This window comes from Barbatula barbatula (assembly GCF_947034865.1).
Source record: "Barbatula barbatula genome assembly, chromosome: 5".
Taxonomy (NCBI): domain Eukaryota; kingdom Metazoa; phylum Chordata; class Actinopteri; order Cypriniformes; family Nemacheilidae; genus Barbatula; species Barbatula barbatula.
Genome location: NC_136769.1, coordinates 1,647,818 through 1,666,930, shown reverse-complemented (window position 1 = coordinate 1,666,930; position 19,113 = coordinate 1,647,818). Strand labels below are relative to the sequence as shown.

The 19,113-nt window shown below is 39.8% G+C and overlaps 1 protein-coding gene and 1 long non-coding RNA gene across 2 annotated transcripts in view; both read left to right on the top strand.

Moving 5' to 3' along the window:
• LOC306894146 overlaps window positions 1-19,113 on the top strand; it is a 171,683-nt gene that overhangs the window by 12,738 nt on the left and 139,832 nt on the right. The gene's annotated exons all lie outside the window — the stretch shown is intronic.
• On the top strand, window positions 11,885-17,297 carry LOC306894850 (uncharacterized protein; the record flags this gene model as incomplete). Its single annotated transcript, XM_079457688.1, has 13 exons — window positions 11,885-11,913; window positions 12,200-12,417; window positions 12,687-12,810; window positions 13,000-13,167; window positions 13,253-13,389; window positions 13,736-13,847; window positions 13,937-14,017; window positions 15,008-15,188; window positions 15,322-15,411; window positions 15,560-15,650; window positions 15,858-15,905; window positions 16,328-16,457; window positions 16,914-17,297. The coding sequence occupies exons 3-13, from the start codon at window positions 12,787-12,789 to the stop codon at window positions 17,295-17,297; spliced, it is 1,446 nt and encodes a 481-aa protein (XP_079313814.1). The 5' UTR covers window positions 11,885-11,913; window positions 12,200-12,417; window positions 12,687-12,786.

Sequence of the window (19,113 nt, the reverse complement as noted above, 5' to 3'; positions counted from 1 at the left end):
TGTCTGACACATGCGCCTGTCCTGGCATTTGCCAATCCACAATGTCCATACATCCTGCACGTGGATGCAAGCTTGAAGGGTCTGGGTGCTGTTCTTTACCAAGAACACCCTGGAGGTGTGAGACCAGTCGCCTTTGCAAGCAGAAAAGTCAGCTCTGCAGAGAAGAACTACCCTATTCATCAGCTGGAATTCTTGTCTCTCAAGTGGGCCGTAGTCGACAAATTCCACGACTATTTGTATGGGGCAAGATTCACCGTACGCACCGACAACAACCCTCTGACGTACGTGCTGTCCAAAGCGAAGCTCAACACGGTAGGGCATCGCTGGCTAGCTGCCCTATCGACATACGAGTTTGACGTGCAGTATCGCCCAGGCCGACAAAACATTGATGCCGACTTGTTGTCCAGGAATATGCCAGAGGAGGATGACAATGGCTGGGTGACTATACCTCAGTCTGGAGTGAAAACCATCTGCCAGAGAGTCTGCATCACAGAGTCTGCATGTAGTACACCAGTCTATGTTGCTCAGCTTGGAGCATCTCCCCACTGTGTTCCTGAACTGTATGCGTTTCCAACACATATGGAGTTAGAGTCCCTGAAACTCATGTCCAAAATGAGTCTCCGAAAGGCGCAAGAAGAGGATGAAGCCATTGGACCAGCCATCCAAGCCATCAAGACTGGGCACTGGCCAGAGGAGGGGAACATGTGTCCTGAATTGCCCAGATTGAAAAGAGAAGCTGGGAAGATGTCAATGAAAGATGGACTGGTATCGGTACTCTAAGAGACCATCCGGAGATGTGGTCAACCAACTCATCCTGCCCAGAGAGTTCCGGGAGATGGTTATGCAGGCCATGCATGATGACATGGGGCATCTTGGACAAGAAAGAACTGTTGACCTGCTCCGTAGTAGATTATTTTGGCCTAGGATGTCGATGCAAGTGGAAGAGTACATCAAGAACTGTGGGGAGTGTGTCACTCACAAGACCCCCATACAGAGAGCTGCTCCATTGCACCAGATCGCAAGTCAGGGGCCTATGGATTTAGTGTGCATGGACTTTCTTTCTATGGAGCCTGACTCCAAAGGCATAAGTAACGTGTTAGTAGTCACGGATCATTTCACGAGATACGCCCAGGCTTTCCCAACTAAAAACCAGAAGGCCTTGATGGAGAAATATTTCATACATTATGGATTGCCTTCAAGGATCCATTCGGATCAAGGAAGAGATTTCGAGAGCCGTCTGATCCGAGAACTGTTGACCTTGATGGGGATACGTAAGTCGCAGACAACGCCATATCATCCGCAAGGAGATCCTCAGCCAGAAAGGTTCAACCGAACTCTGCTCTCCATGCTTGGTACGTTAGGCCGGGGGAAGAAGCGTACGTGGAGTCAACATGTGCCTTACCTGGTCCATGCGTACAACAGTACTAAGTGCGATGCCACTGGTTACTCCCCTTACCATCTAATGTTCGGCAGAGAGGCGAGACTTCCAGTTGATCTGTGTTTTGGAACGTCCCCAGATGGCGTAGAGGAGGCGTCTCACACCCGATATGTAACCAAGCTGAAGGAAGATTTAAAGCACGCCTACAAGTTAGCCTCTGATGCTGCAGACAAACGTCATCAGAGAAACAAGAAGTTGTATGATCGCAGAGTTACCTTTCAGTCCATAGAGATTGGCGACAGAGTACTGCTCCGGAATCTAGGCTTGAAAGGCAAGCACAAACTGGAAAGCAAGTGGAGTTCTGACCCGTATGTTGTCGTTGGAAAGATGCTAAACCTACCTGTGTTCAAGATCAAGCGGGAAGATGGAAGGTTAGGGACAAAGACTATACACAGGAGCCACCTTCTTCCGATTGGACAGCTTGTGAGAATGCCTTTCACTGACCAAGATGTTGATCCGCCTGAGAAACCCAAGACCAGAGCAGACACTCGTAGGAGAAGTCAAAGGGACTCAAGACCAGAGATTCAAGAGTTACAGGAGTTTTCTGACTCGTCCTCTGACATGGAGTATTATGTCACTCACCATTGCACTCGAAGAGAGCCTGTCCCAAGGGTGATACATACTACTAGGCCCGTAATTGAATTAGAAGATGACCTTGAAACGGAACAAGAAAATGATTCAGGGCCAGAGGAGGTTGACCAGAACTATGCACCCGGACCTGAGAATGAGGAGTGTGATCCCGAAGTAACTCAGGAAGAGACTAGTGAAGTGGGAACGGAGTCTGAACAAGAAGTAGTATCTGAGGTCCGTGAGAATAGAGTGCAGCCCACCTCTGAGCCTAGACCTAAGAGAACTGCCAAGCCAACTATTAGACTTACCTATGATGAGCCTGGTAGATCAAGGGATGAGCCTTTGACTATCGTACATAGAGGGATAGTCATTAAAATAGGAAAACACTAGACACACTGATTATTATGCCCTTAGGACTCCTTTGTTAGTATTAGTGTCTGATGAGGACACGCAGAATTGAATTTTAATCATTAGTAGGTTATACCAGTTTGAATAAATCAGTTCATAGTTTAATAAATAGTTTAAGGTTAAAAAAGAAAAATGTAATAATCATTTACAAGTGAAATACGCTAGAGAGGCGCTACATTAGAAAAACGAAAATAAATAAATGTAAATAAACTGTCAAAAGAGTTGCATCTTCCTCGCTTGCCCTGAATGCGGGCAGCCTATAGGTCTGTGTCCACCGCGCGCGCACAGAGCGACTGCCTTCTGAGAGGAACATCCGGTTAGTCATCCTGACGTAAAATACTTTCTTAACTTTACCAGCCTATAAAAAAGACATCTTTAGTGAGCTTGTAAATTAATTGTAAATGACATTTAAAACTACGAAAAAGTTGTAAAACTAATTCGGGTACATATAGAGGAAGTAGTTCGTTTGACACAGCTTTCAAGTATCCCAGTAAAGATGTGTTTTCAAAGACGATATAGACAAAGTTCCCTCACAACAATTAAACTCACAGGAACGCTAAACATGACTGAGGGCATGTACGTGTGTGCGCATACCAAATTGGAATCACTGACCGTTTTCCTCAAGTAATTTTTTTACCGGTCAATGTTTTAAGCTATACGTATAAACCTAAATATAAATAACGTTATGCTTAAAAATCTGAAAAATCTAGTTTGCCTTGTGCAGCAGGAAGAAGGAGATCGGTTTCACCACTTCAAATGAAACCCACTGAACATTATCATAAAATGGACTCCATTCATGTACCTGTAACAGTAAGCTATAGCACATCTATGAGTACCACGCGGCTTTCCGTCTTTTTCTACAGTCACTCGTTCTTTCCGTTAATGTCACGCTGTGCTAATGGGGCAAATTCGCACCGATAAAAAAAAAACTCGAAGTAAAAACTCGTAGTAAAGCTACATAAAAGGCGAGGATCATTTTCCACGGGTGCAGGTGGAGGCTGCTGTGTAGAACGTTAAGCGCATTTATTCATCCGTTAACCGTATATCATCAGTTCTTCTGCGTCTCTTCACAGCATTTGTCCAACAACACAAACATGAGTGTATCTCTGAAGTGTCCATCACTACGAGTTCCCTTCAGTATATAATGCAAACATGTGACGCCAATAAATATACTGGGATAAAATAAACAGATTATCAAGACGAAAAAGGGAAAAAAGGGGAGTTTGGTTCAGTTTGTGAGGTGCAGCGCGCCGCCAATAAAGAAAAGAAGAGAGGACAGAGCGCATACAGTAAATTTTCTTTGTTCTGTTTTCTGTTTTGACAATAAATCGTCAGTTTTTTTAAAAGTTGTCAAGCGATTGTGTTAGCGTCTTTTCATCATCTCAAACTGGACTGCCTGTTTATTATCAAAATAATATATTTTGAGGAATTAAAGTATTTTTTTATTTTAAAGTGTTTTTTGTTGTTTTAAAGGTACATAACACAAACAAACCAACAAGCATTCTCTTATGTCATACAAGGCATCCCCATCCACAAACCTCATATTTGTATACGTCATCTCCCGTATCCCCTTCCGTCGCAGATTAGCATTTGAAGGATTTTTATGATGGTTTAAACGTGCCTTTACATTTAATATGCTCCAAATTTCATTATTCATTACTAACTGTGCATAACATGTTGAAAATATGACCACATTTACATTTATTCATTTGGCAGACGCTTTTATCCAAAGCAAATTACAAGTAGTTTTATACAGTGGCACATTACTGCAGAGCAATCAGGGTTAAGGTGCCTTGCTCAAGGACCCTTCAGTCATGACCTGCTGGCACTGAGATTAGAACCGGCAACCTTCTGATCACAAGCCCAACTCTCTAACCACCAGGCCACAGCTGACCAGTATGAAGAATTTAGGACTCATACTGAGGGCTTTTTCCATAGGAAATGGGTATGTGTGTGTGTTAAGGTCAGGTTACGCACAGAGCGTGTTGGAATGTGTGAGGGTATCATGTAATGTCTTACAGATGGAACCAGATTTGAAAAACAAGGCAGTGAGCTGGTTGGCTGAGACAGGACAAAGGACAGAAAGCGGATTGGACCCCAGCTGAAGAAGAGGCACCCCAAAATATTATAAATATGCTGTGAAGTTGTTTTTCTGGGTCGGTCGGGCCGTTGTAAAGATATCAGTTCTTTTTGTAAGACTGAGTCTAAGGCAGCCCACCCACCCATCGGCTGGTGTACACAGCTGATGTATTTTGTTTTAATCTTCTGATCAATAAACTTCAAGATTTTACTTTGACTGGCCTCCTCTCCAATTTTGAACGCGCAGAACATTGATCGAATGTTCAACACATTCAAGGTCTATACAAATACTGAGAATGCACACAGAGCAAAAAAAAGTATAAAAAATAATAATAAAAATTAAAATAAATAAAAAAAGGGGGAGAGATCAGACCATAAATTATAATCTAAGGAATTAGCATCAAATGTATTTTCATAATAATCTAAGAAAGGCTGCCTGAAACCTTTCTGCTGAGTTTTGGACTGTAATTCTTAACTTTTCAAGCTGAAGGAAGGACATTGTTTCGCACACCCAACGTGAGTGTTTTGGGGAAGAGGAAGATTTCCAATTTGTAAGAATTAGTCCGCGGGCTAACAGCGTAGAAAATGCTATTAATTGAGATTGGCCTCTTGAGACCCCAACCTTACTGTGTACCAAATATTGCAATAATAGGATCCGGATCAATATTCTTTTTACAAATATAGGTGAAAGTATTAAATATCTCAGACCAGAATCTGCCTATGCTTGGGCATGACCAGAACATGTGAGCCAGAGAGGCAGGGGCTTGATGACAGCGCGTACAATTGGGATCCACATTAGGATACATTTTTGCCAATTTGGTCCTAGAGAGGTGCAGGCGATTAAATACTTTGAATTGTATCAACCTGTGCCTAACACAGATAGACGATGTGTATATTTTATGTATAGCTTTTTGCCAAATTTCATCTGTCAATTCTATGTTTAAATCCTCCTCCCATTGTACCTTAAGAGGTATTATATTTCATGGCCTCGGTTTTAAGAGGAATGAACGAAACTGGGAACGGACAAAATTACGGACCTGAAGATATCTAAAAAAATTTTTGGTAGACTTAATTTATTAACCAAATAGTCAAAAGAAGCAAATGTGCCATCTACAAAAAGATCTCCCACACTGTTTATGCCTTTTCTAGCCCAGGTGAGGAAGGCCGTATCTATCAGTGATGGCTTGAAAAGAGAGTTTGAGAACAGAGGCATAGACACCAAGGCTTGTACATGACCAAAATGCTTGCGAAATTGGGTCCATATGCGTAAACTGCCTCTTACAATAGGATTATCCGTATGTGCACCCACTGAGACTGGCAGTGGAGAACACAGCATTGATGCCAGAGAGACGGATGAGCATGAGTGTTGTTCCATTAGACACCAACTCGGGCTATCCCCACCAACAGAAGCTCCATACCATATTACTAATTTGTGAATGTTTGCAGCCCAATAATAATATAAAAATTTGGCAGAGCAAGTCCAGCATTCTCCTTACGTCTTTCGAGAACTGTTTTACGTACGCGAGGTATAGTTTTGTTCCATATAAATGTACTGATGTGACTGTCAAGCTCCTTAAAGAATGATTTGGGTATGAAAATTGGGACTGTTTGAAATAAGTACACGATCTTAGGTAGCGTTACCATCTTTACTGAATTAATACGACCAGCCAGGGACAGAGGCAGAGTAGAGTAGACCAACGATTAAGGTTCTCTTTAATCTGTCCTAAGGCTGATTTAAAGTTATTTTGGAATAGGTCTTTATATTTACTTGTGACACTTACCCCCAAGTATGTCATGGAACCCTCTGTATTCCTGAATGGGTATGAGTCAAAGGATCGATTCTGAGCAAAAACGTTAATTGGGAACAAAACACTTTTGGTGAGGTTAATCTTATACCCAGAGGATTTACCAAATTGAGAGATGGTGTCTACACTGTAAAATGTAACTGATGATCTTACTAATACAATTAAGTGAATATAACTTATTTTGAATAGGTTTGTTGACCTTACTAAGTTTAATAAAGTAAGGGCAACTTTTTAGCACGGAAAGTTAATAAACTGCCTAATAAAAAGATTCAATTACCCACTACTTAAAATAATAAGTATTTTGAAACTGTTCGAGTGGTCATGCGCAGTTCTACCAGTAGGTGGAGCCGATTTGAAACGCAAACGCAATACCATTATTTCTAGGGAAGAGCACGTGGAAAGGTGAGTCAGTGCTTATTTGTTTCATTTTTAATATCTGAATTGCTTTGCATACATCATTTATTGTGTAATAATCCGATTAAATAAACTAGTGTTACACGTGAACATTGGATGCGTTTTTATTTTGATCAAATTCTTGGATTGTGCTAATCGAAATGAGGAGTCTAGCATTAGCAAGTCGCTATAATCGTTAGGTCCATGCTTTCAATCAAGGAACATTTTAATGTTTTTTTAGGCTATAATGCAGATTTCTATATTGCAATAATTATGTAGACTAACAGCAAGGATAATTAATATATCAGAAGTTTTATATTGGGAGTGGGTCTGAAATTTCTCCAGGATCTGTTTTAAAGAAATATAATATAGTAGACTATCGTGCTGCGCACATCATTTGTTTGTTAACAAAGGAGTTACACTAACAGGGATTGCAATTCACAAACGTTCATTATTTGCATGTGCTTTAAATCCTTGTCAATTTCATTCGCGTGCTGTTCTGCCATGTGCTTATTTCTGAGCGCACCAAAAAGCCTGTCAAACAGCGCCTGATTAGAATACTGGAATTCGTTTTTCACGTCTTTTTGCGGTCAATTATACACAATATTTTCATTAACAAAGTTGGTCTAAAGTTATAGTAAACTTAACTTATTTTTTTAATCGAATGCGTTTGTTTTTTAGATGCGTGCAGGTCTTAAAGCGACAGCAGTCTAGTGAACATTAGGGATGTGCACATCGATATCGATATATCGATACTCGAAAGCTACTGTTTAGGTATCGATATTTCATAAAAAGTATCGATATCTTAATTAAGGCATGACTAAATGTTATCAAAGCTGTGCAGTGTTTATGTCAATCGGTGACTGTGTTTATAATGTTAAAACTTTCCAGCCGGCTGTGCGTGCGTGCGTGCGTGTAGTCTGTAGCGCGATGACGTAGTGGACTGTACCCATGGATGTTATACCCGCATGCACTGCGGGTGTATTTTGATGGTGCAGCGCGAGTTGTGTGGTCACGTGGACGACGCATTCATTTTAAACAGAGCGGCACGATGGCAGAGAGGAAACGTAGCGTGGCGTGGCTTATTTTTTATTAACAAAGATAAAATAATGATAACGTTTTTTATCTTCATCCATTATGGCCTAGCATGTCTGCTATTCAATTATCATTGCTAATATATTATGTTATATATGATATTTCTCTTTTATAGGCTGTTACTTTGTACGTTTTTTATTTTTTAAATAGGGATATTCGTTTGGCTATATTGCAAAATAATAAAACCAACATTAAAAAGAATTGTGATTCATATTTTGCCATATCGCCCAACCATACTTCAAATGTTTGAACACTACATATTGATTTGTAAATAAAAATACAAAGCTGTATATTGAAAAGTGTGAATGTTAATATTATTTTCATCATTTGCAGAGCTTGTTTTGTGACATGACTTGAGACATGGAATGGAAATGTAAGTACTGTTTTTTTTCCTGTGAAAAGAGAGCTCTCCTATTGAAAGATTATCGCATAAAACATGGAAGCTACGCCAGAACTACACCATTTCCATGCCTACACACAGACTGTTTGTGTTCTTTCAAGTCATTTAATGCATTGAAGGTGCATCTAACAAGAAGCCATTCCCAACATGATGGAGAACAAACAAGTGTATCAAAAGAATCTCAATTAATATTTCACTGTCCACTATGTGAATTCAACGAACCTTGTACAGAATCTGAGTTTTTCACCCACTTGCGTCAGCATTTAAAAAGAATGAAAAGGTTCAGTGCCCATTCAATGACTGCAATTTTGAGAGCAGAATTTATTCTACATTTAATGCTCAAAAATGTAAGGAACACCAATTAAGCAGTCAGAGGAAGTTCAAACCCAGCATTGCAGTTGAAATTCTAAATATAGCTGCAGAATTTCCACAAGATGTTACTCAAAATGCGTCTTACCATGAGTCAATGAATTCTACTGAATTTGGCGAAAATGAAAATGAGGACCAGACTCAAAATCTGGATCATTTGCAGAATCAACTACAACGTAATTTAGGCTTGCTCTTTCTTAAGATGCAAACCATCCTGCATATCTCTGATTCAGCAGTACAGGAATTAATTCAACAAATCAACCAGATCTTTCATCTGTCAAAGCCCCTTTTATGTAATGCCATACAGCAGATTCTAGATCAACATGGAGTCAGTGATAATGCTTCTGTTTTCAGAGACATTGTGAAAGCTGTCACAGAGAATAATTTGATCTTAAAAATGACTGATTCTGGTGAGGCTCTTTCTACAGTCAGTAAAAGAGCATCATATTTTCAGAAAGAGTTTCCAATAGTTGTGCCAACAGAATATAAACTTGGTAAAGACTCGCAATCATTTGCTGATGTGCCAATTCTAAATATGCTTCAGGTGCTTTTAAATAGAACTGATGTTTTGGAGAAAGTTCTTGCTCCTTTTGAAAATGCAGATGGGATCAACTCTTACAAAGACAGCACTAACTATCGTGAGAATGATTTTTTGATGGCAGGGACATTTAGGATTTTGCTTACCATATACACTGATGAATTTGAGATTGCGAATCCTCTTGGCACTTCAAAAAAGAAACACAAGATGTTCAGTGTCTATTGGGTTCTTGCTAATCTTCCATCTAAACACCGGTCATCTCTTCAGGCAATTCAGCTGGCACTTTTATGCAAGGCTAGTGCAGTAAAAAAATATGGATATGAGAAAGTCCTTCACCCTCTTGTACAAGACCTCAAAACTCTGGAGACACATGGTGTCTTTTTGGAGCAGTTAGGGGAATGTGTTAAGGGAACTGTTCTCAATGTATCTGCTGACAATCTCGGTGCTCATTCCTTGGCAGGATTTCAAGAGAGCTTCATCGTGGAACACCCTTGCCGCTTTTGCATGGTGAAAAAGAGTGAAATTCAACAGAAAGACGTACTGTCAGGAGGATTTGAACCCAGGACAAAGGTGAATCATGACAGGCAAGTTGAGGAAGTTTTAAAAGACTAAAATTTGCTAAAACAGTATGGTGTAAAAGGCAGGTGTGTTTTAAATGAGCTTGATCATTTTCAATCTGTCAGTGGCTTTCCACCTGACATCCTTCATGATCTCTTGGAGGGTGTCATACCCATTGAAATGGCACTGTGCCTCAATGATTTAATCAACAAAAAGTACATCACCCTTGAGTATGTGAACAGAACAATCAAACAATTTCCATACAAATTCATAGACAAGACCAATCAACCTCAGGTCATTCCAATTACATTTGCCTCAAGAGGCACGATTGGGGGCAATGGCCATGAAAACTGGGCATTTTTAAGACTTCTCCCACTAATGGTTGGCTTCGATATCCCAGAAAATGATGCAACATGGGAGATTTTAATGCTTTTGAAAGACATTCTAGAACTGGCGACATCCTTCAGATTTACTGATGACACCATTGATTTTCTTGGGGCTAAAATTTAAGAGCACAGAGGTTTGCTTTTAAAAGTATTTCCTAATTTCGTGTTGCACCCCAAACACCACTACATCGAACATTATCCACAACTAATAAGGACATATGGGCCACTTAGAGATGTCTGGACCATGCGTTTTGACACCCGCTTCGAATGTTATCACTCGATTGAATGGGCGTTATCAGTGGTTATCAGCTGATACATATGGGCCAGATGGGGGCTGCTGCGCCTACTGGTAGGCTCAGAAGGCTGTTATCACCCATCCAAATGCCTAATCATTGATTCAGACACAAGAAAGACTCCAGATCCAGTCCCAGAGGAATCCATCTCACCGGTGATCGAACGTATACTGGATTACGCGATGACGTTGCGCTAATTCACGTTTGGATTACGTGATGACGTTGCGCTAATTCCCGCTTGATAGTTTCCCTCCCGCGTCATATTTCACGCACTTTCAGGTAAGACAATTTAAATTATGAAACTGTGCATTCAAACTATGAATAATTAGTCAATAAGATAAACAAATACAGAAAATCTGTTTTAGTTGGCGTGACATGAGTGTAGAAATGAGATAACGTTATATATTACTTATTAGCCTGAAATATACGATATGCTTTCCTGCTCACTGAAGCTAACGTTATATTATACTCGCATTGACTGAAATATTAAATTCCAAGACGTAATTCTATGGCAAATAAAGTTCTATGGGTTAAAATCTGTCTGCCTGTCTGACTATCTAATAGATCACTAAATAGATATCCCTCATCTGCATCCCATGTCCACTGATGTGTTTATATCTTATAGGCTGTGATAATAAGTATGGGTTGTAGTTTGCCTTATCCAATAATTGCCAAATATTTTGATTTCAGTTATGGGAAAAGCAGTTAAGGGCACACGCTTCAGGAGCGTTAAGATTAAGGTGCTACGGAGATCTGTCACTGGCCCTGCAAAGGTTTCTTACCTACATCAAGGTCTCCCTGAGCCCAACTGCCAACTGACCCCCCCTTCAGACCCCACCACAGACCCCTCCACGTCTATTACACCTCAACAGGCTGAACCTGATGATGTGGCACCGAGCTGCAGCTCATGTTCTGAGACGTCTTACAGTAAGGCAAAGAAGAGAGAGCTTCATGCCTGGGATGCAGTCAAGGATGACATGCTTAAGGTGTCGTTTGAATGTTCAGCACCGATCACTACCAAGTGTGTTGTCTGCCAAGAACATGCTGATTATAGGTGCGTGGAGTGCAGCGCCACTGCAGTGTTTTGTGAGGCTTGTCTCAAAAGGACTCACAGAAATTCACTGCACCTTCCTGATAAGTGGAATGTAAGAATAATAGCATGCAATCATACACAAAGAAAGCAAATTTGTAGTAATTTTTATGAACTGAATCAATTTTTTTTATGTAGTAATAACTGTTAGTGTTTTAAAAACTTTTTTGGGCTATATTCAATCTTACAGAATGTTTACTATGAGCCATCCACCCTGGGGTTAGTCCTATATTTACCTGAAGGCCATGCTACCCATGCTGTGTACACAAAGGACATGAAGATCATTGTCAGCACAGGTTTGTCATTTTACATTGACATTTAATTTTCTTGACAAGTTAAGGGATCCAATCCTTTTAGATGGTTTCCTATAAAGAATTCATCAAAATTTGTAAAAGAAAATTGAAAATTACAATAAATTAAATAACTAACATTATAAAACGGTATGTTCTGGTCCTTGATTCTGATTGACTGAACCGAGTTCGGGTGTAAAGGTATAAAATACCCTTAAATATAATGACTGACCGCATTACATAGCCTAAATATCACTTCATTTACTTTATTTTATGAAACCTTTCTAAAGATATGGAATAACCGTTTTATAAAAGCCATAAGCTTAGAGTCTCCACTTCGCGTCATGCCACAATACCCTTCTGCTTCCTGGGGCTTAGTGCTTTATTAAGTTATAGGCGACACAGTCAAGTGATTAAGTCTATACTGATAATGTAGTCTCTATAGTAGTACTTTGTAATGTTTTTATTTTCCTTTTTTATTTTGCAGGACGGCTCTGCACCGTCACAGCCAATATGTGTGCGTGTGAACCAGAACCCATAACTCTGCTTAGGTATGGGCTATGGCCAGCAACAGGCGACAAGCCCCAGACAGCCTTCTCCATCCCGCTGCTAGAGCTTTTTGTTTGTCTGTCATTGGAGTGTCAGGTTTCTGTTGAGGGTTTTTGCAACACCCTGCGCTGGAAAAATAACCTTAGACTTGCAGAGGTAAGCCAGTTTGCAGAGGTCAGTTTGAAGTCCTTTCTATGAAGTGAACATTTCAGTTACTTTCATGGAAGATTGACCAGTCCATATAAATGTTACCACCTTTCTTGATTGTACTATCAATAATTATCACAACTAAAAGTAAACATTTATGAAACCATCTAGGATTTACAGTTGTAACATTACAAAGTATTCTTGATATTTTTCTATAAAATAACAAATTCTTAGTGAACCACCATCAACAGTTTCACTGACTTCTGCTTATACCGTAGGTTAACGCACTCTACAGAGCCCTGGTGGGAGAATCGATATCTCATTTTAGGCATCACCATTTCCGAAAAAGAAGTTTGGTAGATGTTTGCCCACAGATAGATGATGGCACCACATGTCCAGCATGTCCAAAGGTTGGTTCTAGTTCCAGCGTGGTCCTTGTTTGATTAACCATAATTGCATTTTCCATGACCACATGGCATTGAATTAATATCTGCATAATTAGTTAATTTTTGTATAAAGTATTATAATAGAGTAGTAATAGTATAAGTGCATCAACCTGTTGCAGGATTACAGTAAGTGTTTGTTTTCCAGGCGGATGGAGATATGATAGTGGCATTGGATGCCAACTTTGGCCTTGTGAGGAAGCAAAGCTCAGGGACAAGTGCGGTTGAGCCATTACATGGAACCCGCATGTTTGTTGGTGAAAAGGATGTAGAGGAATACCTGCTATCACATCTTGACAGCTCAAAGCCTCACGAGGTGAAACATAGTTGCAGAATACTCTTAAAGACTAAAAAAAGACCATTAATCCTCCCATAAATCTATGTTTTTCTTTAATCTTTAGGATTGCAGTAACTTCAAGGCTGGCAACGTGCTGAGGTCACCACAGCAAGCAAAGAAACTTGATGTTACAGGAGTGTTTGGAGCCTCCTGTCGTCATGAAATGCCCCTAATGTTTGTCAACATGAGCCAAGGAGAACGGCAAGTCTATGTCACAGTAGTGATAATGCCCTGTCTTATTCCACCAATAAAAAAAATGCTTAGAATTGCATGACCCTAACAATAGCCATATTTTATTTTTTATCTGTCACCAAATATGAACCTCATGGAATGTATATGGGCTATTTCAAAATATGAAAAAATTTGAACTTTACCACCTATCTATAATCTTCTCTAATCTAAGAAAACATGAAAAGTGATTGGATCATTTTGAGTGCCCCTATTGAGTATGTAGGTATTTGATTTGATGCTGGAGGTTGTGTGTATAATTATTTTTAAATTTTCCTCAGTAGAAAATGTCATCATTCATATTTTTGTCATGAAATAGATTAGCCTATCCCCTCTATGTCATTGATGAGCTACTTCGAAGATGTGAGGACAAGAACATACACCTGCGGGTAGTCTATGACATTGCCTGTGTTGTTGCCTCACATATGCATGTAAGTACATTTTTTCTGTGTAAAACTGAATGTTTATTTTGAGACTTCGACGCGTTAACTCAAAACCATGCCATACTGTGTTCAATCAGAAAACAGGGGAAGGCATACCACACAACATCTCCTTGGCTCTACCAGCATTTCATGTTTATGGACACAAATTGCCCTGCCAGGTAATTCATTGATTTTATAGAGAGATCAGCACCTGTGTCACACATCATTCACTCTCTGTTTGGCCTCCATTTTCCTGTCTATCCACTGCACAGCTGAAATTAAGTAGAAATGCCTAAAAAAATCTTTAATGTGACAGCTTTTGCCAGAGAAGAACTGGAATCCCCTAGCTGGGCCTGGGTTTTGAGGTTTTTTTTGTCTTCAATGGAGATTTGTGTTCCTCGCCACCGTGCGCATACTGTTTTGCACTGTTTGCCTGGCCGGGGGGGGGCTGCTTTAGAATTATACTTTTTACTTCATTAACGTTGCATATAGTAATTTATAGTCCGTTTAATATTTGTCCTGTTTCTCTCTCTCCTCTATCTTAAATGTTTTCCTTAAATGTTTCATGTACAGCTGCTTTGAAACAATGAAAACTTTAAAAGGGCTATATAAATATAGACTTGACTTGACATTTTCCCACCTAGTCCTCGTCTAAACTTGTTTCAGAGAAGTACAGTTTAGGACAATACAGTGGAAACCGCTTACCTCCTATCAGTCTGGCCAAACTAATCACTATAAGCTTGCTATAACCAATTTGTTTTATTGATTTATTATTGTCTAATTTGTACAATTATTAAATGATTAGGAAGTAATAAAATGAACAGCTTCACTAATTTATGCCCCACAAAAGTCCCAAAACGCCAGCCGTTCAGGAACAGGAGGGCAAAATAACTCACTAGGCCACAGCAGTGTGGGTAGAGGAGAACATCACATGACGCACAACTCCATACAGCACGTGTATATACAAACACACTGAATATGAACACAGTAAAAGGACTACTTGATTGCTATAAACTAATTGTTTACACACCATTTTTGTACGAATGATTCTGTCCCAATAATTATTTTGATTCATATAAGTGATTGATCACTGTAACCGTGATTTCACTGTAGTAGGATCATGCTCTGTGTCAGAGTATGTGATATTCTACCAATTGCTTTAATCACAGATCAAGTACAGCACCAGAAGGCTCAATGGGTTTGGGCTCACAGACGGGGAAGGAATGGAAAGGCTGTGGTCTTTCCTCCGAAGATTTGCCAGAGTCACAAAGGAGATGACTCCATCTCACCGCCTTGATCTGCTGACGGATGCCCTTTTGCATTATGGACGGAGGAAATCAACTGACCTAGGTTTGTCCACCGCTATATGACCTGTCAAAATTCTGTGCTGGTGATTCACTGTTTATACATTTTATATTTTCTGGAGTAAAGCTTGCACACAATTTGGTCAGCATAAGTAAAAACTTATAAACTGCCTTTACAGAGGTGCAGCTCCTCCAAAGACTAGACAAAGCAGAGAAATTATTGATTCTCGCTCAAGAAGACATCTCATCTGTCATCAGAGAGGCACCAGGTAAACAATGCACGTAATAAGCAGGTTAGAATAGTAGTGAATGGATGAATTTTGGATTCAATTTACAAGCGCATTTTGCACAGAGTATGTAGAATTGACAGTTTATATTATTAATATTCGTGTTTCCTGTTATTCTTGTTATGTCTAGTGTTGGTTTCTGAGGGAGACATGGAGAGATGGAAAAAAAGGGAGATGGAGCTAGCCCAACAAAAACCAAAAACAATAAGTAAGCAACTGAAGTAAAAGCTTGAATGTCTTGAATTACTGTTAGAATGTCATGAATGTTATTAATAAATAATGTTAATAATAAATAATATTAATAATAATAACATATATGTTATACTTACCTTTCCGTGTACCATGATGAAATGCAATCCTGTAAGGTCTGTGGAGCATTTTATTAGGGAAGTAGTAATGTCTATCTGTTCTCCAGACACTGTCTGTAGATGGAAAAGGGACTACATCATCAAGCTGGTTCAGTTCTACAAGTTCAAGTAAGAGTTCAGTGTGTTTACATAAGACTATATGTGGTAGTTACAGCCGTCTTTAAATGACCTGCTAATGTCCTTCAACATTGAAGCCTAGTTGTGATTACAGTAACTGCATGGTTTTGAAGGAAACTGTTACAATGGTTATAAAGTTGTTATAAGAGTTGCTATGATGATGCAGTAATTTAATATGGTGTGATTAGTAATCAATTACAACCAAGGCCTCCCTTATAATGTATACAATGTTTATTCAATGTTCTGCTTGATAGTTACTGACTTTTTGTGCTGTACTTTTTGTAATGTATAGATCCGGGACTCGTGAGTCATACACGTTGGTCGAAACAGAGTAAGTAAGCAGTAACCTGTCTGTTACTGTTCTTCTATCAGGTGTGTAAATAACATTTCATATTATTTGCTGACCATTGTAGAATTGAGGAGTCTCTGTTGAACATGGAGAAAAAACACCGCATTGGGAGAAGATGGCAAGAATCTGATTCAGACTTCCAAACAACCCTTAAAGAGGTTGACCGTGAGCTCAGAGGCCAACTGATCTCGAGGGCTAGAACTGAATCAAGGGAGAGAGCAGTCCTCCTCCATCTGAAAAGAAAATATCCAGGTAAAACGCTGTGGATAAGTAGATACATTAAGATCCAAGTTTTAAAAGGACCATAATACAAATTTCTCTGCTTGTTTCGATTTCCTAACTTTGCATCAGATGGGCAGGGCATTGCCATTAGACTTTCTAAGCAGGTTGCCAGCTCCAACAAGAGACTGAGACAAGCAATAAAAGAATACAACAGCATTCAGTGGCCACCGCAGATAAGTGTCTTCCCTGCAACAATTGATTTTCAGGAAGCATGCGATCCCTCTTGGCATGTCTATTTCTGCTTTGATGATAATGTAAGTACAGTTACCTAACCCTAGTAATCACACAGGAGTCACTCTAGTAACCACAACTACCTGCCAATCATCTAAGAAACCATCTGATAACAATCATTTTTTGTCTTCTTCCAGATTGAAGATGATGATGTTTCTAGGAGTCTAAAAAGACAAGCGGTTGATGCCTTACATATGAAGACTCGGGCAGCTGAGGAAAAGTGCATGATTTACCAGGAAATGAGAAATGTAACTGAACACCTCCATCAGCAGCATGCCGTTCTGTGTACTGCCATCAAAGACACAGAGCAGCCTGGTGCAAAAGCTTCTCTCATCCAACGTCTGCAACAGCTGGAAAGAAAACTACATCAAGCCATTGTGATATTTCACCCACATGTACCAGACATTGTACCTGCAGACAGCCCCTACTTGTGTCAGGCCCTCCCCATGTCAAGCATACAGACACTGCTATACAATGATGATGGTGATAATGATGACAATGAGGATGACGATGATAACTAGGTTTTAATGAACATGTATGATCCAGATTGAAGCGTCCTAACTCTGTTTTAAGGACCTGAACACAAACTGCATAATTGGAGTCCTCACTAAGGTCTTCAGCTTGTGAGAGAGACAACCAATGACGATGTTTAGGACTGAACCAGAATTCAGATGTTACAATTTAAATAACTGTTGTAAGTACTAGAAATATCCACTGATGAGCCTTTGAAGGTGCAGATGCTTCTGTCAGTGTCAGTCACTCTGTTGCATGTTGAGATGACAATAAAGTATTGAATCTTGAATCCTCTGACACAACTATTATTTTATAAAAATAAAATGTTAGTTTAATTATTTATAAAGCACTTTTATAGAACATACATGTTCACCAAAGTGCTGTACAGACATAAAAGTAATACAAATTTTAAGGGTAGAATGAAAAATACAATACTACATTTGCAGCAAATACACATGTTCACCGTACATAAAAAAAGCCCCTCGCATACTGTATTAAATGTAAGTCAATAAAAATAGTTGGATGGGTTTGAAACCCAAAAGAGTTTGTGTCAAGAACTGTGACAGAGAACCCAAGTGCAGGCAGCAAAACTGAGATGAAGGGGTTAACAAGGACTTTAATATATACAGAAAACAGGAACAAAACAAAAACCCACGAGGGGGTGACAAAACAGGGTACACAATAAACTGAACTAACTAAAGACTTGACAAGAATTACAACTACAAAACACCTAGACTAACAGAACACTCACACAGACCAGACCAGACCAGACCAGACCAGACCAGACCAGACCAGACCAGACCAGACCAGACCAGACCAGACCAGACCAGACCCTCAAAGACATGGCATAGCATTAAGCATGAAACAGTAAAGCATACCAGTACAACGAACGAGCACAAGACAATAGACAAGAGGGCATTAAATAGGGGAACAAACACAGGATAAATACTAAGGGGCAGGTGAAGGTAATGAAACACTAATGGGAAGGTTAACGAGACAAAAGGGCGGGAAACACTGACGAGACACGAGAAAGCACATGGCAGGTCAGAATCAAAACAAAGCCATGTCTTTCTCACACAAAACCTAAGGCTATGCCATGACTCCGCTGCAAGACCAAGAATAAACATGACATGATAGCGGAATCATGACAGTTTGAGCCTGCCTAACATGCAAAGGCAAATTATTCCATTGTTTTGGGCCACCACCGTAAAGGCACAGTCCTCGCTGTTTTTTAGCCTTGCACAGGAAACTAGGAGTAAATGCCCAGCAGACATAAGTATGCTGCATGGAACATGTAAAGGTATATTGACTCTACGATACAACTTTCCCCCAATTAGTTATATCCATGTTTTTGGCCATTGTCACAGCACTTATTCACAGCACACTTGAGAAGTCTCAACTGTATATTACATTTAATATTATCTTTAGTTCTAGTGCTTAAGTGGTTGCTATTGACTGCTAAAACCACATGGCTTGCATGACATACTTCCGTTCCGAAGTGTATTCTTCACAGACATCTTTTTAGATTTGCTAAGTAGGACAAAGTGTTATAATTCCAATATTTCAGCACAGCTTAATAGGACATTTCCACATTTTATCTGTGGCTTGGAAGCAGTCCGTGATATAGATAGAGGTAACAACCTTTGTTTGGTTTCCAACAATGCCACATATCGTCAATTGTGTATCTCAGCGTCATTTGGTGTTTCTGCTCTTTATCACAAGATACCTTCAGCCATGGAAGGCCCATAACAGGCTGATCAGCCTGGTAGTGTGTCGCATTGTTATATGGTCATTTGGTAGCCCACAACGTGTCCATTTGCTTCA